Below are 16,899 nucleotides of genomic sequence, written 5' to 3'. Positions count from 1 at the left end.
TTCTCTCAGGCCTCGTAAACATCCTGTGCAAACAGGGCGCTGGTGGAGATGCCACGCCTTGCCCCGCCCCCACCGGCAGGTGTAGCATCTTCCTGCCGCATCTCCAAAGCCACCATTCTTCAGGGCTTTGATGTCTGGGAGAGGGGACTGTCCCGAGGGGTCATGACCTCTGGCCCAGATTGTTCTGGGCACCCACGGTCTTGTGATCAAAGGAGGTTATTTAGCATCCTTGGACTCTCAGGATCTTCTCAGAACAGCGAGTTCCTTGAATGGGCAGTACCTGCCGAAGATGGGAAAAGCACATGAACGACACAGAAGAGGTCAGCAGGACGTGTCGCTTTGCCTCCTCACTCCCCGGGGCCAGGCCCTCCCTGCGGCAAGCGCTGGTGCCAGTTTCCGGGGTCCGTCTGCTTTCAGAAATCCTCTGTGTATGTCCACGTGTCCTCTTACAGGCTCAGCGCTGGCTTGTGACCCGAGCTTTCCCCCTTCATTCTCGGCAGTGTGTCCAGAAAAATTGTTCCCGCGAGTGTGTGCGGATGGAGCGCGTTCTTTCCAACACTTGGCTGCGATCGGGTGGATGTGACACCAGCTACGTAACCCCCGCCTTGTGGGTGTTTCTGGACCTCCGTCTGCTGTCACAAGTCCGGGCGTAGCTCGTGCCCCGGCCATGCGGTCTGCGCCTGGGATCCGTCTGCCAGCAGTTAGATTTCTGGAAGGGGAAGGGCTGGGTCACTTTTTTTTTCCTTTTTACACCGCAATGCGCCGTTTTCTTTTATTGAGGTAAAATGCGCGTCACATAGAATTGGCCTCCCTGACTGTTTTTAGGGTACAAATCAGCGGCATTGAGCACAACATCCACGTGGTCTGTAGCCACCCCCCATCCGCCTCCGGAAGCTTCTCATCCTCCCGAGCTGAAACGCCGCCCCCGTCAGCCAGGACTCCCCCCTCCGTCCCCTCCGCCCTGCTCTGCCCTGCCTGCTGCCTCTGTGAACGGCCCGTTTCCAGGGACCTGATGTCGGTGGTGTCATGTAACACCTGTCCTTTCGCGTCTGGCTTCTGCCGCCGTTTTGGGCCGTATTTTTAAAAGACTCTTTCAGTCTTTTGTCTTAGAGCGTTCAAATCACACTGCCTCTCTCAGTCGCGTTTTCATAGTGGCGCCTCCTGCGGTGGCTGCTCCTTCACCCTGGGGCCCTGTCTGCTGACTCACCGCGTCGCGGTGGTCGCCGAGCGTCGTGCACGTGCGTCCGCCTTCTGTCCGTGGGTGTGCGGGTGGCTTCCAGTCCGGGGCTGCTGTTTGCAGGCCCCCGGGTGTGGAGACCACGGGGCGCCCGTGTCTCCTGGGCATGGACCGGGGCACGAAATCACTGTTTTTGGGTTTGGGTATCTCCGCCTGACTCGAGGATGGGCGGTCGTTTTCCAGGCTGGATTTATTCTCCCCCTGCTGCTCTGGGATGTAGAGGTGGGGTTCCTGCCAGCGTCAAGGTCAGGCTCTCCAAGCCGGCGGGGCCTGGCATCCTGATTCCGAGGGGCAGACCGAGGCAGAGTGTCCGGAAGCTGGGATGGCCCTGGCCTGTGTCGCTGCTCATCCTGGGAGGCCAGTGAGAGCCTGCAGGGCCAGGCTGCCGCTGTCACAGCAGGAGGTGGCCCTCATCTGTCTGCCCACCTGCTTGTGAATAGCTGGCAGGTGAGGAAGGCCGTGCCCCCTGCAGGGCGAGCTCGGGCGAAGCGGACAGAAACTGGGGAGTCTGTGAGAACCCAGAGGAGAGCAGGGGCGGGATTACTCTTCTGCTGAAGGGATTACTGTCTGGTCCATCCTTTCGTCGGTCTCTGCCTTCGTGTTTTAATTAATTAATTGGAGAGCAGTCACCAAACGCCTTCCACGAGCTGGGGTGCGGAGGTGCTAGTCACTGTCCTTGGCCAGATACTGCGCGTTCTCGCCTCCTGTCTTTGCGAAACGCAGGTGAGGAGAGGTTGCTTGCCCATTCTACAGGCACGGGGATGGAGACTCAGAGGACGAGTGACTTGGCCGCATCCCCCAGTCCGGGAGGGGTGGGCCTGGCTGGACCCCTGTGCTCACGGTGATGGTACAGAGGGAAGATACAAGGACATTTTTGGATTTCATGTTGTTGATGTAAACTTTGCCAGGGATGTTGTACACCAAGGGCCGGCTACCCCACCCAGCCCCGGGTTCTGTCAGGCGCCGGGTCTGTGCTGGGCACTGCGGACCCTGAAGTGACTCTGACCCGTTCTTGGCCCCTGAGACCTTCTCTGTCTGGTGGCTAAGGCTGGCATGCCACTGACAGTGACGCCTTGGTGGAGATACGTCCCAGGCGCTATTGTGAATGAGGCTGGAGGAGGGGGTGCTGGTTCTGCCCGGGGTGGAGGTGGGCTGGCGGGAGCACAGCGGATGGAGAGGAAGGGAGTTGTGTGCAGACTGGCTCCTCAGGGATGGGTGGTTGGACGTTCGATAGTTGGACAAGGTGGAGGAAGGGCATTCCCAGCATGGAACAGCACGTGCGAAGGCATAGCAGAACAGAAAAGCCTGTGCGGCTGGGGGAGCAGGGTGCCAGCTGGGTCTGGGCTGTGCTGTGAAGCCCTGATTGTCACACCAGGGAGGGGTGCTTCATCCTGTAGGGCGGTGGCCTTGCAGTGGGGTCTCTGGACCACAGGGCTCCCCAAGATGATTCAGGGCTGGGGAAGGCCCAGGGCATTATGAAGAAAACAGGGTGATATGATGAGGGTTGGCGTGCAGGTTAGTTTCGATTCGGAAGTCAGGGAGATCCTCCCTGAGGAGGTGAGAGCCCCGGAGGAGGATAGCCCTGTAGAGAGAGCGTGGGGCAGAGCACAGGGAGAGGGCAGAGGATTCCAGGCAGCAAGTGCAGTGCGTGCAAAGGTCCTGGGGCAGGGAGAGCCTGAGGGGTTCACATGGAGAGAGTGAGTGAGAAAGGAGGTCAGAGAAGGGAGATGTGGTGGGGAGGTTGCAGGGCCATACTGTGTAAATCTTTGTAAAGAAACAGGATTCCAGGGGGCTGTAGGCAGAGGAGAGACGCAGTCTGATTTATACTTGTGAACATTCATTCTGGTACCATCTGGAAGATGAACTGGAGCAGGACCCAGGGGAGCAGGGAGCCTCTTGGAACAAGAGATGGTGGCAGAGTGAGGGGCGAGGTGGGTGACCTTTGGGGTGCCCCGTGGGTGATGGATTGGAGGAGGGAAGTGAGGGATAAGGGATGGGCCCAGGAGGGTCCTGAGATGGGCGCAGGGAGGACCTGTGGGGAGGTGGTTTGGGGGAAACCTGCTGCTGAACAGATTCTGGCTGTGGGTGCACCAGGGGAGTGCCTGGTAGTGGCTGCTTCTCCAGCTGCGTGTGTGCCGGAGTCTCGAGCCAGAGACGGCGTGCAAGAGGGGCGAGGTGGGGCCGACCTGTGAAGCTCAGAGGCCGGATGAGATCAGCCGGGTCGGGGTGTGGATGGAACAGGAGGAGGCCCTGGGGCTGAAACTTCAAAGAGTGGGTGCCCAGGAGCGGAGAAATCGCCCGAGAGAGACAGAGGCGGTACCTCGGAGGGGGGGCCTGGGGAGCAGCCTCTGGACGAGAAGCTGGGCTCTGCCTGGCCCTGCCGCCCAGGGTTTGGATGGTACCTGGCTCCTGTGCTGATTCCCCCTCCTGCTCCAAGTGGGTGGCCCTCCCAGCGTAAGGGGCCATGCCCCTGAGTTCCTTTGCCTGGAAATGGGGGGGGCCAGGGTGGGAAGGCAGGAGAGGATGCTGGGAAGGCTCCAGGCACAGGCTGAAACCTTGGGAGGGGCCGGAAGGCAGCCCATGGGGAAGCGGACCCTCCGCTCAGGCTGGTGCTTAGATGCTCAGGGAGGACCTTCAGGATCGGCTGCATCAGGTCGCTTGTGCACAGACATAGGGAAGCAGAGGCCAGAGATGGGGAGGGGGAGGCGAAGTTGAGGCTCGGGCTTGCAAGCCCACTTCACCTGTGGAGTGAGTCTGGTAGTCATGCTCACCCGTAATACCTGTGGGGCTGGAGGTGCTCGGACTCACGCCTGGCTGGTGGCCGGCACCCAGGGCGTCCCCGCTGTGACTGTTACCCTGATTGATAGGGCTCCCATCTCGTGTCGCCTGGCTGAGACCCAGGGGTCTGTTGCAACTGCCTAATCTCTGTGAGGCTATCTTGGAGCAGGCTTAGGGAGAAAGAATGCAGTCCCGTCAGAGAACGGGCACTGTGAGCTGAGCTGTGCAGAAGGCACAGGCTGCCTGGGTGGGGTGAGCTCCCCACCACTGGAGGCATTCAAGCAGAGTGAGGTTCCCACGTGCCCAGAGTGTCATGAGAGAGGGTTAAGCATGGAATGGTGGCGCCACTCTCAGCGGCCACCAAGGCTCAAGTCCTGGCTCTGATATTGTCGGGAAAGAGACAGGCAGGTGGAAGAGTAGGTTCATAAATAAATACACACGAGGGCTTCGCACGGTGTGGACGCAGTGGGTGCTGGGAGTGAGGGGTGCGGTGAGACCGGGGCTGGCTTTCGCCGCACAGGTATTTTACACTTTATGCAGTTGGTTTTCCTTTTCACTTGTGGATTTTATCCTCACCCCTCCCAGCTTTTTTGAGATATAATTGACATATAATGTTGTGCAAGTTTCAGGCATACAATGTGATGCTTTGATACACAGATGTATAGTGAAAGGATTGTTACTGTAAGGTTAGTTAGCACATCCGTCACCTCACACAGTTACCGTGTTCTGTTCTTGTTTGTGGTGAGAACGTTTAACATCTACTCTGCCCGCACAGGAGCTTTATAGTATGTGATAGTGTGTTGTTAACTGTAGGCCCCGTGCCGTGCCTCAGGTCCCCTGGGCTTACTCATCTCATGATGGAAGTTTGTGCCCTTGGCCAACGTATCCAGCCCAGCCCACCCCCCTGCCCCTTCCTGGCAACCATTTGACTCTGTTTCTGAGTTTGGTTTTTTTTTAGATTCCTCATACAGGTGATATCACCGTATTTGTCTTTCTCTGTCTGACTTATTTCACTTAGCATAGTGCCCTCAGGGCCCATCCATGTTGTTGCAAATGACAAAGTTTCGTTCTTTTTCGTGGCTGAGTAATATTCTGCCATGTGTAAGGATGTATGTGTGTGTGTATATATTATGTATCACATTGTCTTTGTGCAGTCATCCACTGACAGACACTCGGGTTGTCTCCGCATCTTGCTGCTGTAAATAATGCTGCAGTGAATATGGGGGTGAAGATACCTTTTTGAGTTAGTATTTTCATTTTCTTCAGATAAATACCTGGAAGTGGGATTGCTGGATCACATGGTTGTGCTACTTATAATTTTTTGAGGAGCCTCCATACTCCTCTCCACAGGGGCTGCACCGATTTCCATCCCCACCCCCAGTGCACGAGGAGCCCCTTTTCTCCACAGCCTCGCCAGCACTTGCTGTCTCGTGCCTTTTTGGTAAAAGCCGTCCTGACAGCTGCGCGCTGATCTCTGGCTGTGCTCCGACTTGCCTGTCTCTGCCGATTCCTGCTGTTGAGCGGCTTTTCACGGACCTAGCCGCCGCTTCTGTGTCTTTGGGAAAATGTCTCTTTTGGTCTTTTGCCCGTTTTTTAGTATTTCTTTTTGCTGTTGAGTTGTGTGAGTCCCTTATATGCCTTGTGTGATAAACCCCTGACAGGTGCACGGCCTGCAGGCGCTTCCTCCCGCGCTGTGGGCTGCCTCTGCCTCATGGCGGCTCCTTTGCTGAGTGGAGCTGGCAGTTTGGCGTCGGCCCCACTTGTTGGTTTTTGCTTTGGTTGCTTGTGCTTTTGGTGTCACGACCAAAGCATCATAGCCAAGATCAGTGCCAGGGACCCTTCCCCCAGCGATTTCTTCAGGAGTTGTGGATTCTCCCCGTAGCCTTCTGTCATGAGTTCTGAATGCCCCTCTCTGCTGCCACTGCTGCTTTCTCAGTCTTGTCCGGTCTGGGTGATTTAGGTCTGGTCCCTCAGAAGCGGAGCTGAGTTGGGGGTTTTTGTGCACGAGGTGGTTCATGTTGGGAAACTGCCCAGGGAGAGGGCAGGGAAGGAGCTGGACGGTGCTCCTGTCCTGCGGGGCGCTCTGGGTGGTAGTGGCCCCACAGGGTGGTCCCCTTTGAAATGGGGCTGGACCTCCGTCACCCATTAGTGGACCATATTCCTCCCAGCCCCTCCCCCCTGGGGTAGACTTGACCCCCCCGGCAGTTCTGCAAAGGACGGTGCACTCGTGAGCCGCTAGCGGTCCGCCCGCACAGGCAGCTGGGGGCTGAGTCACCTGCCAGTGTTGGGATCTGGCTGGGCGCCAGCAGCATCTCCGTACCTGCTGACCCAGACACCTGGGAACCCTGCGGCTCCTCCAGGTGGTGACTCTGCCCGTGTTGCCACCCACAGTGTCCACGAAGGACCTGATGGAGACGTGCTGTGCAGCTGGACAGCAGTGGGCCATCGACAATGACGAGTGCCTGGAGATCCCCGAGAGCGGCGCCGAGGGCGACGTGTGCAGGTAGGCGGGGACCCGCGCAGGCAGGGCTGCACATCCGCTGTGTCCGGCTCCCTGCGTGCCTGGCCCTGGGCTCCCTAGTGCATGGTGCGCGCCCGGATCACCTGCGTCCAGGTGCATGAGGGTGATGGGATGTGGCTGCTGTGGGCCAGCTGCGGGGAGCCCAGGACTGGCCCCAAGAGCAGTGATGAGCGCCCACCTGGGAGCAGGTGGTAAGGGGCCACTATCACCTGGGAACAGTTAGGTGCTTCTCTCGCCAGCGTTCAGCCCTCTTTCTTTCCCTGTTTTGCTGCCCTGGGGTCTCCAGAAGGCTTGCCTCCCACCATCCGCTGCTGCCCGTGCCCATGGCTCTTCTGACCATGGTGCTCTCAGCAAAGGAGCATTTACACCCACGCCTCCCTGTGCCAGGCTCAGGAGACCTCCTGGGCAGCCACTCACCTTTTCTTTTTTTAGGAATGCCGTCTTTTCTGGCCTTCTCCTCCTCCCAGATAAGGAAGATAAGGTTCAGAGAGGTGATGTGATTCACCCAAAGCCACACAGCTCGTCAGGAGCTTGGCCTGGATTAGACCCCATGTTTCCTGATGTCCAGCCCATGATGCCTTCTTTAGAAACATTTGTTTATTTATTTATTTTTCAGCCTCCCTTTTTTTTTTTAATTGAAGTAATGTTTATTCACAATGCTGTGTTTGGTTTCCAGTGTACAGCATAGTGATTCAGTTATACATTTATTTATATATATATATGTTCTTTTTCATATCTTTAGAAACATTTAAATTCTAGCCTCGTCCCTTCCCCTTCCCTGCGGGCGTCCCACCAGCTCGGGCTGCCTGGGCATTAGAGGTTGCACCTTCAGGAGTTTTGAGCTTAGTGGTCTGGTGCTTGCATCCCTCTTGTGACGGGAGACTCACTACCTCACAGACAGCCAGTTCCATCACAAGGTGGCCCTTGCTGGGACATGCCCTTCCTCAAGTGGGGCTGAACCCCACCTCTTCACGCCCCCTGTTTCGTGTGCTGGCTCTGCCCTGGGGTGGCCCTACAGATGGTGGAGTCATGAGCAGGGACCCTGGAGACGACTCCCCTCCAGGCCGACCCGCCCAGCCCTCCCTGAGATTGGGTCTCCCTTTCCTTCTCAGGCTGTAGGGGGCTGGGGGGACTCCCTCCCTCCCTTGCTGGTTGGGGATACTGAGCACAGAGTCCAGCGGGGCCCAGTGGGGCCCAGGCCTGAGTCTTCCTGGTTGCACTGAGAACAAAGCCTGGGTCACTTGGTGGGAATGTGCAGGCCTTGCTGATGCCCCTCCCACCAGCACTGGCCCTACCTGCAGTAGATCTTGATGGGGTGTCCCTTCTGGGAGCTGCAGCATCCTGCTGTGGGGCCTGTGGTCCCTCCTGGAGGGGGTCTCTGGGAGGAGGGGGGCACCTGGTAGGGCTGAGGTGTGCCTCTGTTGCAGGACGGCCCAGAAGCACTGCTGCGTGTCCTACTTGAAGGAGAAGAGCTGCATGGCCGGCGTCATGGGGGCCAAGGAGGGCGAGGCCTGCGGGGACGAGGACAGTGACACCTGTGGCGTTTCCCTGTACAAGGCAAGCTGGGCCCTGGTTTGGGCATTAAGAACGCAGAAGTGGGTAACACAGGAAAATCCCCACCTTCATGCTGCCTTCACATTCTTTTCTGTCACTTAGAATACTGTCCCCAAGGTTTCATCCATGTTGCAGTATAGGTCAGACTCTCCTTCCTTTTCAGGGCTGAGTAATATTCCACTGTGTGGAAGGACCACATATCATTTATCCTTCATCCATTGATGGATACTTACGTTGCTTCTGCCTCTTGACTACAGTGAATAATGCTGCCGTGACCGTGGGTGTAAGAAAGCCCCTGTCTTGAGGGCAGACAGTACTCACACTTACATCACATTGGCTGGAACTTAGTCTGGTGGCCACCTAGCTGCAAGGAAGGCTGGGAATGTAGTCTGTATTCCTAGAGATCGTGTGCCCACTGCACATTGCAAAGGAGGGAAGACAGACACGGGGGGCCAGCAGCTGGCTGGCTGTGCAGCAGAGAACGAGGGCAGACTAGGCAGCGGAGTGGTTTCAGAGAATATCACAGAAGGAGGTATTTGGGGGAAGAAAGAGGCAGGAGTTGAAGAAACCACAGTGTCGGGAGCATGCCTGTCACAGGGACCTCAGGAGGAGGGCACCATTCGGCAGACGATTTTGATTTTGGTTTTTGTCACGTTGGGGTCAGTTTTTCCCCAAAATAGCTGATGTTAGGGAAAGGATCTTGGTGATGGGCAAGTTTAGAATTCCATTTGTGTTTATGTGTTTGATCCTGGACCAGTTCTCTTTCCTTAGCCTCAGCTTCTCCATCTACAAAATGGAGATAAAAATCCCTGTCTTGGGGTGGTCGTGAGGGCCAAGAGGTCCTGCAGACGAAGTGTTTGTTAAGTACACAGATGTGTTCACCACTGGGAGATGCAGTCTGGAGTGTCACTGAGCTGTTGCTGTGTAACAAACCATCCCCAGAGTAGTGGCTCATGCCCAGCTCAGCTCATGAGTCAGGGTGGTTTTGCTGTCCTGGGCCGTGTCCAGCTGACCTTGGCTGGGCTCGCTCACGTCTGCCCCAGCGAGTGGCTCTGTGGCACTAGAAGGTCTAGGACAGCCGCAGCTGGGACACCATTTCTTTGCTCCACGCGGTCTCAGCCTCCAGCGGGCTGGCCTGGGCTTGTTCAGGTGGGGGCTGTGCAGGGTTCCAGCACAGGGAGTAGGTGCGGGTGAGGCCTTTTGAGGCCTAGGCTCAGATCAGGCACCCTCACTTCTGCCTCATCCTGCCGCCCAGAGCAGATTGTGAGGCACAGTCAAGAGGCTGGAAAATGCGGCCTCTCTTTTGAGGGGAGGAACTGCAGTGTCAGACTGCAAAGACAGTGACAGTGAAGAGTGAACAACTGGGGCTGCTGTTGCAATCACTCTACCACAGTTGCTTAAACAAATTAGACTTTATTTTTGGAGGTAGGCAGTCTGGGACAGGAGTGGATCTACACAGTATCTTCCGGCTCCCAGGCTTCTGTTTTTCTGCTCAGTCATCTGTAGCTCGTAGTTTCCATCTTCAAGGTCACCTCATGACCCAAGATAGCTGCTAGAGCTCCAGCCATCATACCTGTTCCAAAAAGGAGGAAGGAGGAGAGCAAAAAAGATATACTTTCAAGCTGGGTCAACCTGGGTTTAAAGCTCTCCTGAGAGCTTCACCCAGTGGCTCCTGTCTCTAACCTCAAGGGACCCTGAAAATGCTGTCTTTTAGGTAGCCTGGCTAGACTTGTGGCCTGTTAGTAAACATGAGGGTGGTTAGTGGGTGTGGCTGGGGGTTAACTTGTTCTTTTCATGAGAGGCCGTTTATGAATTATTGCAAAAAACTTGCACTAGCTGAGCCCGATGTGGGAAATGGGGACAGATGACACCTCTGTCCTGGAGAGCACATCCCGGGCAGAAGACTCAGACAGGGGTGAATTTGCTCCCACTTATCAGCCCCTCCCCTGAGCCAGGGGCCCCGAGTGAGTCCCAGGGGCTTGCAGGCCATGGGGAGGGCCCTGAGGGGCCGGCTGGGCAGTGACAGCGGGTCTCTCTCCAGCAATGCTGTGACTGCTGTGGCCTGGGGCTCCGCGTGCGGGCTGAGGGCCAGTCCTGCGAGTCCAACCCCAACCTGGGCTACCCCTGCAACCACGTGATGCTCTCATGCTGTGAGGGCGAAGAGCCCCTCATTGTACCTGAGGTGCGCCGACCTCCGGAGCCTGAGGCTGCGCCACGGAGAGGTGGGTGCTGTTCCCCAGGCCGGGCACATGGGCCAGCTGGGTGACTGGGGAGAGCTGCTGGCTGCCAGGCAAGGCTGGGTGCCCTCTGGCCTTCTGCGGGGACCCTGGTCCACCTTCATCTATGGCTTGAGGCACAAGGTCTGCTCTGGACTGAGTTCTGTGACCTCTGATGATGAACTCTGCCCTGTTATTTCTGACATGGTGACCTCACTCAGTTTTCTACTCACCGTCCCCTCCCCCAGCCACCCACCACCCATCTCCCTCCACTCTCCACCCACCCACCATCCTATTTCTTTGTTCACCTACGCATCCATAGTCTTCCTCCCCATCTGCTCGTCCACCCATCCATTTCACTCATCTCCATCCCATCCTCTGGTCCATCCTCCACCACCCGTCACCCCATCCACCCATCCATCCATCATCCATCATCTATCTGTCATCCATCCATCCATCATCCATCATCCATCTGTCCTTCATCCATCCCCCATCCATCCTCCATCCATCCATGCATCCACCCTTCATCCACCATGCTGTCTCAGCTGAGTACACAGAAGGTTCTCGTGGGGACCTGATCTGATTTCCCGAGGGCCTGTGGTCTCAGCCACTTGCTGGGCCCCACCCGACTCCTGTGATGAGTGTGGACCCCGCCCCAGTTTCAGAGGCGGAGTTGGCGAGCCGGGAGGCCCTGTCGCTGGGCACAGAGACTGAGCTGCCCAACAGTCTGCCTGGCGACGACCAGGATGAGTGCCTGCTTCTCCCCGGGGAGCTGTGCCAGCACCTCTGCATCAACACCGTGGGCTCCTACCGTTGTGCCTGCTTTCCCGGCTTCTCGCTGCAGGATGACGGCCGTACCTGCCGCCCAGGTGAGGCCCAGATGGTGGGGGCAGGAGCTGGCGCAGGGGCGGGCCTTGGCAGCAGAAGGTGGTGCTCTTGGCATGGGAACTGCGGGATACTTCTCCTCCCACCACCCCAAATATTGGAACCCGCAGGTGTCAGGGGTCCCCAGCGTTGGGTTTGTGAGGCCAGGCAGACCGTCTCCTTCCTGGAGCTCCGGCTGAGTGGCAGCCCCGGCACCCCGCCCTGGACTCAAGTGCAGGGCCAGGGCCTGGGCCGCAGAGGCCCCACCAGCCCAAGCTGTGTTCCCAGCGCTCCCCGGCAGGCAGCCCGGAGCCTGCCCCACCGCCTGGTCCATTTGAGTCTAGACAGATTCGTTTGAATCTAGAAACTCTTCCTTCTCCCTGCCTCCCCCCACCCCGCCTCCGCCCTGAATTGCTGTGAGATGGATTCTGTCTGAGCTACGTTCCTCCCTGAGCCTCAGTTTCCTCCCCTGTGAGGTGGGGGTGGGGGATGAAACGAGGCTCCCTCTGCCAAGTGCCCGGAGTGGCACCTGTTGGGGCCTGAGGCCTGGCTGAAGACGTGCAACCCTCCTCCTGTCTGCTCTCCCTGTGACAGATGATGGCCCACAGCCGGAGGCTGCAGAGGAGTCTGCACCGAGGCCCAAGCTGCCCCAGGCGGCTCCCAACACCATCGCGCTGCCGGTGCCACAGCCCAACACCTGCAGAGGTAGGCGGGCTGCGGGCAGGTGGTGAGCCCTGCGGGGCTGGGCGTGTGCAGGGCTGCCCGGCCCAGGGCTGCCTCTGCTCTGGGGATCGCCTGGCCCTGCCGTGTGGGGTCGGGCGAGGAGCTGAGAGAGACAGAAATCGGAGCACAGCCTGGGGAAAGCGTGTGTGACCCCACGATGGCCGTCAGCTACTTCTGATCTCAGTTCCTGTCAAGCTGAGAGAATAAAAGTCTAGCCTGCCCACGCGCCAGGGAGCCTGCGTTCCGTGATGCGTGGAAAGTTCTCTTTGTTCTTCCTCCCCCTGCCCCCTTTCCTGCGCTTCAGTTCTGTGTCTCATCACTGTGACTTGAAGGAGGGGTTTGGTGGGGGTGGAGGCAGACCCAGAACATGGTCTCAGGCGCCAGCCGTGGGACAGATTTAAGGGGTGACCTTGTAAGGAGGGTATGGAATGGGGATCCTTGGCTCCCAGCCCCTCCACCTGGAGGCTGGAGCCTGGGGTGCTGGGCCTGGTGGTCTCTCATTTCTGTGTGCTTTCCTCACAGACAACGGGCCCTGCAAGCAGGTGTGCAGTGTCGTCGGGGACACAGCCATGTGCTCCTGCTTCCCCGGCTACGCCATCATGGCGGACGGCGTGTCCTGTGAAGGTGAGTGCACACCCGCGCACACCCGCGCACACCTGAGCTGGCCAGGGCGGGCCCAGAGCGGTGGAGGTGGGCCGGGTCTAAGACCGCTGCATCACTGAGGGAGCAGGTTTGGCTGCTGTAATGACAAGCTATGAACTAAGCCCCTGAAACAAGGGCTTGTCACGTCACCTGCACAGGTGCTCGTGCAGCCCAGGGCGGGCCCACTGGCGGGCCTGCGGCCCCGCCGCTCCCATCTTGTTGCCCTGCCACTCCCTGGAGCAGACCTTCTCAAACTGGGGTGCAGGGACTGCGGGATCCTGAGAATTCCACGTGGCCCCAGAGATCTGACCCTATAGGTCTGGGGAGGGGCTCCAGGCTCCCTAGCCGACACTCTGACTAGCTCTGTCCTCGGGGGCGCCCCCGTCTGAGTGGCCTGAGTTGGTCTGTGACCATCCTGTCCTGTTCCAGCCGCGGGTGGAGCTAGGACAGGGGGCAGAGCCTGCTCGGTTGTCTCAGGAAGGATGTCCCTCCCGCTGGCCCCGATGGGGAGGGGTCGCCCCCAGCCGGTGGTGCGCTCTCAGTTCTGTTCTGTAACCAAGGAGTGGATGTTGGTGACTTTACCTTCACAGAAGCGCCGAAGAGGGTCTAAAAGCATGTCCTTTTCTCACCTGCGACCCCGCTCGGTCTGGGGCCTCTGTGGGCTGGGAACTCCCCCGTGAAAGGGGGCCATCGACGTGACTCCTGTGGGGGTGGTTCCCACTGTGAGTGACACCTTGAGACTGCATCTCCTTGTGTCTGGAGGCAGGGCAGGCAGGAGCCTGCAGATGGTCTAGGAAATGCTTTAGTTCAGGTTCAAGTTCGGAAGACGGGACCCTGGAGGGGGGTCTAGGGGTAATAGGGTTAAGTCTGTCTGGCAAAAGACCCACATCTCTGCCAGCAGCTGAAACCCACCTCCAGCTCTGTGGCTGAGACTGTTCTGGTGTAGATGGAAACCATGCTCATGCCCAGAGAGGGCGGGAGACTTGCCTAGGGCACACAGCATAGTGGTGACTGGCAGGCCTTTCTCTCAGATGCTAGGCGCAGATCTGGCTTTGCTCCCCATCTCCCAGGGCCCTGCAGACATGAGGCATGCTTCTCTCCTGGGTCCAGACTCCTTCGGGCCTCGTCAGGCCGTGGCTGGCTTCCGTGTCCCTCCCTTCCTCTCTTCAGGGCCCCCGGCAGTAAAGGTGGCGGGGTTCAGGCCAGAGGGTGCAGATGGCGTCGGAGGTGCAGCTTGCCCTGCAGGGACGTCCCGCTGAGCTCTACCCTGTTTAAAATAATCAAACAAGTCACCAACAACGGGAGCTCAAGAATTTCTAAAAAATGTCCAGAGTTCAGGCTTCTCTTGAAACTTTGTAGCATGTGTCCACAAGGAACCCCCAGCCCAGGTCTCTGTTTGGACATAGCATAGGCCCCACGGTGGAGTAGAACCCCCCTTGCCCCTTATCCTGTTTATGTCCCTGTCTTGTCCCCCAAGCATTTGTTTGCAACCCCAGCCATCGTGTGGCTCCCTTGGGCGCCCATGGAGGTGGAGTGTCTCCAGAGCAGGGGTGGGAGACGGCCTCTGGTCCCGTCGGCTGTGTGACCCCCGGCAGGCTGTCGACCCTCTCTGAGCCTCACCCTGCTACCTGTCCTTGCTAGGGCTCCTGCTCCGACATCTTTTGACTGGACAAACTCAGACTTGGGCCCAAAGCCCGGAGGTACCTCTGATGGACTGGGAGGCCCTCGGCAGGTCGCTGCCTCTGTCTGGGTCCCAGTTGCCCCATCTGTCACTGGGTCTATCTGTGTCACTGGAGGCCACGCCCCTCTAACGGCCCTTCTGTTTTTCCTCCTGCGGCTGTCACTAGACCAAGACGAGTGCCTGCTGGGTGCTCACGATTGTAGCCGGCGACAGTTCTGTGTGAACACACTGGGATCCTTCTACTGTGTCAACCACACAGTGCTCTGTGCTGAGGGCTTTATCCTCAACGTGCACAGGAAGTGCGTGGGTAAGCCAGGGCCCCGCCTGCGCCACCGTCCCGGCTCTCCGCTCTGCTCCACACCCAGCCCGCCACACTGCGGCCACATGCTAAAGGGCCTGCCCTTTGCATCTGAGCTCTCAGCACGGCCCCCACGCTCCGTGTCTTGCCCTTCGTGTCCTGGTGTCCTGTCCTGCTTCTCCACCGACACTGCTGGGAAGCTGCTTTCCCCAGGGGTGGGCCTGAGTCAGAAATGCACTGAGGAGTGACCTGGCTGGTCACTGAGATGAGGTCATTGAGATGTGTGGGCAGCAGGATGGGGTGTGTGGGTTCAGAGGCAAGGAGGCCTGGCTTATAAGCAGGACCCCCTAGTGTGTCTGTGACCTTGAACTTCCTCCCAAGCCTCAGTTTCCCCAGCTGTGAAAAAGGAGCACTGAGGACATTGCCCCCCATTTGGGGATTATGTGACTGAGTATGGTTTAGCCAGAGCCCGGGGCACAGTGAACACGGGATGTCAGCTGCTAAGATGGTCTTAGACGCGTCCAGTCCCTTCAGAGGCCAAATGGATGGGGCTGGGGTCTGGCCGCCCCAGCTTTGCTCTCCAGAGAGGCGTTCATTTGCAGCGTGACCCTGAGCAGTACAGCCCCCCTCTCTGAGCCTGTTTCCTCACTGCTAACCTTGGGGCTTGGCAGACTGGCAACGGCTGGTACCCAGCTCCCGGCCGGCGCGCGGATGGGCCAGTGCCCGGTGCTGCGCCTGCCCCCCTGCCGCCCGTGCCCGTGTGCGCCAGGGCCGGGCTCTGGATGTGCTCTGTGCGCGGCAAGGACCTGCTGCTCCCCCGCAGCTGGGGTCTGGTGTTTTCATGGAGGAAACGTTGTGGACCCGAACAGAGATAGACCCAAAGTAGTGGGGGATCGGGGCCGACTGGGAACTGCTGGGGCAGAGAGACAGGCCAAAGGAGAGGTCGTTCCAGCCGGCAGCATCTGGACACACTTCCTGAAGAAGTGTGCACCGGTGTCCCTGGATGGCTGGGACTTGGGAAGGGTGTGCAGGGAGGAAGGAGCAGCTGGAACAGAGGTGTGGAGACAGGAACAGTGCTGTGTGTTCAGGGCACGTGCCTAGACCCCCGTCTGTTGTCTGCCCTTGAGGACCATGCCCAGCCTGGACATGTCCTCTTCCTCACCCGCCGCCACTGGGCAGATGGGCCCGTGGTGCCGGGCTGAGCGGCCAGCGCAGACATGTTTGCCCCTGGCCTCTAGCCGTCGGCACAACATGCCTCCTCCGGAGTCTGCTTGTCAGTGGTGGGGTGGCAGCTCCTGTCTGGGTTGTGTCTGTGTGTGCGTCTGGGAAGGCGGTCCCCCGGGGCCGGTGAGCGTCCCCCACCAGGATGCGGGCGTGCAGGCTTCCCTGATGGCCCGGAGAGAAGGCTTCGTCCTTAAAGGGGTCCCTGGGCAGCTGGGAAACAGGCTCTGGGATTACAGAGCAAAGGTACATTCCACTCAGCAAAGTTTATGGTCTTTCTGTCCTTATTCATCCTGCACAGACCTCGAGTCTCTCCTCTTAGCCCTTCTGTTCCACCTGCGTGTTCATTTCATCACGTGAGCACTCACTGTCCATCCCTTCCTCATCCACAGACGTGTCTCCTGCGGTGCGTTTGTGAGCTGTAGGCATGATTCCTTATCCCCGGCTGGTGAGGTGGGAGACAGGTGCCTGGATGAAGGCTGTGGCCTCTGCAGCCAGAATGCCTGGGTGCAAACCCACTCTGCCGCTTGCTTTTGTAAAACCTGAGATGCGTCATTTACCCCCTCCGAGCCTCAGTTTCCTTACCTGCGGGACGACACAGTAATAGCACCCACCTCCAAGGGTCACTGTGGTGATTAAACGAGTCTGCGTAAAGAGCTTGCCAGTGTTTGACGTCATGGTTATGATCCGGCCAATGTGTTATGCAGAGGAGGCCTGCAGAGGTAGTGAGCTCCCCATCATTGGAGGCGTGTAAGCTGAAGTGGGGCAGTGTTGGGCGGTGCCAAGTCCAGGGGTCGTGTAGCAGACATGCGGGAATCCCCTGTGCTTTGCTGTTCGCTTTTTATGCCCTGTCCTTCGAGGACTGTCTTGGGCCCTGGGCAGAGTGTTCTAGGTGGGCTCTGAGAAGATGGGAGCCCTGGAATCTGGGGCCCAGTCTGCAGCCATGGGGAGAGAGCTGGGCACTGTGGGTTCTGTTCCTGCTGTTGCCACGTGCAGGCTGGGAGACTTCAGTCCAGTCACATCCCCCGAGACTTACTTCCTTGTCTGTGAAACAGCATCTCAGGGCGATGGAAGTGCAGTTCCTGTAAGCCGCCTGATCCCTTGTGAGCCTCAGTGAGTGGTGTCTGCTGCTGTCTGTCAGCACAATTCCTCCCAGGCTGTGGG

General features: G+C 58.4%; 1 protein-coding gene across 4 annotated transcripts in view; it reads left to right on the top strand.

The window, feature by feature from the left end:
* The window catches only part of FBLN2 (fibulin 2), a 67,604-nt gene that overhangs the window by 40,248 nt on the left and 10,457 nt on the right, over positions 1–16,899 (top strand). For 3 of the 4 annotated variants that reach the window (XM_032458740.1, XM_032458739.1, XM_032458742.1), the window contains 7 exons: positions 6,407–6,518; positions 7,964–8,093; positions 10,132–10,312; positions 10,966–11,175; positions 11,765–11,875; positions 12,416–12,517; positions 14,383–14,523. In XM_032458740.1, coding sequence (XP_032314631.1) covers positions 6,407–6,518; positions 7,964–8,093; positions 10,132–10,312; positions 10,966–11,175; positions 11,765–11,875; positions 12,416–12,517; positions 14,383–14,523 — 987 coding nt within the window. The remainder of the gene's footprint in view (positions 1–6,406; positions 6,519–7,963; positions 8,094–10,131; positions 10,313–10,965; positions 11,176–11,764; positions 11,876–12,415; positions 12,518–14,382; positions 14,524–16,899) is intronic. The other variant, XM_032458741.1, reaches the window with a different exon arrangement.

This window comes from Camelus ferus, chromosome 17, assembly GCF_009834535.1.
Source record: "Camelus ferus isolate YT-003-E chromosome 17, BCGSAC_Cfer_1.0, whole genome shotgun sequence".
NCBI classification, from domain to species: Eukaryota; Metazoa; Chordata; class Mammalia; order Artiodactyla; family Camelidae; genus Camelus; species Camelus ferus.
Note: the sequence above shows the minus strand (reverse complement) of the source record. Positions and strands in the feature narration are given on the sequence as shown.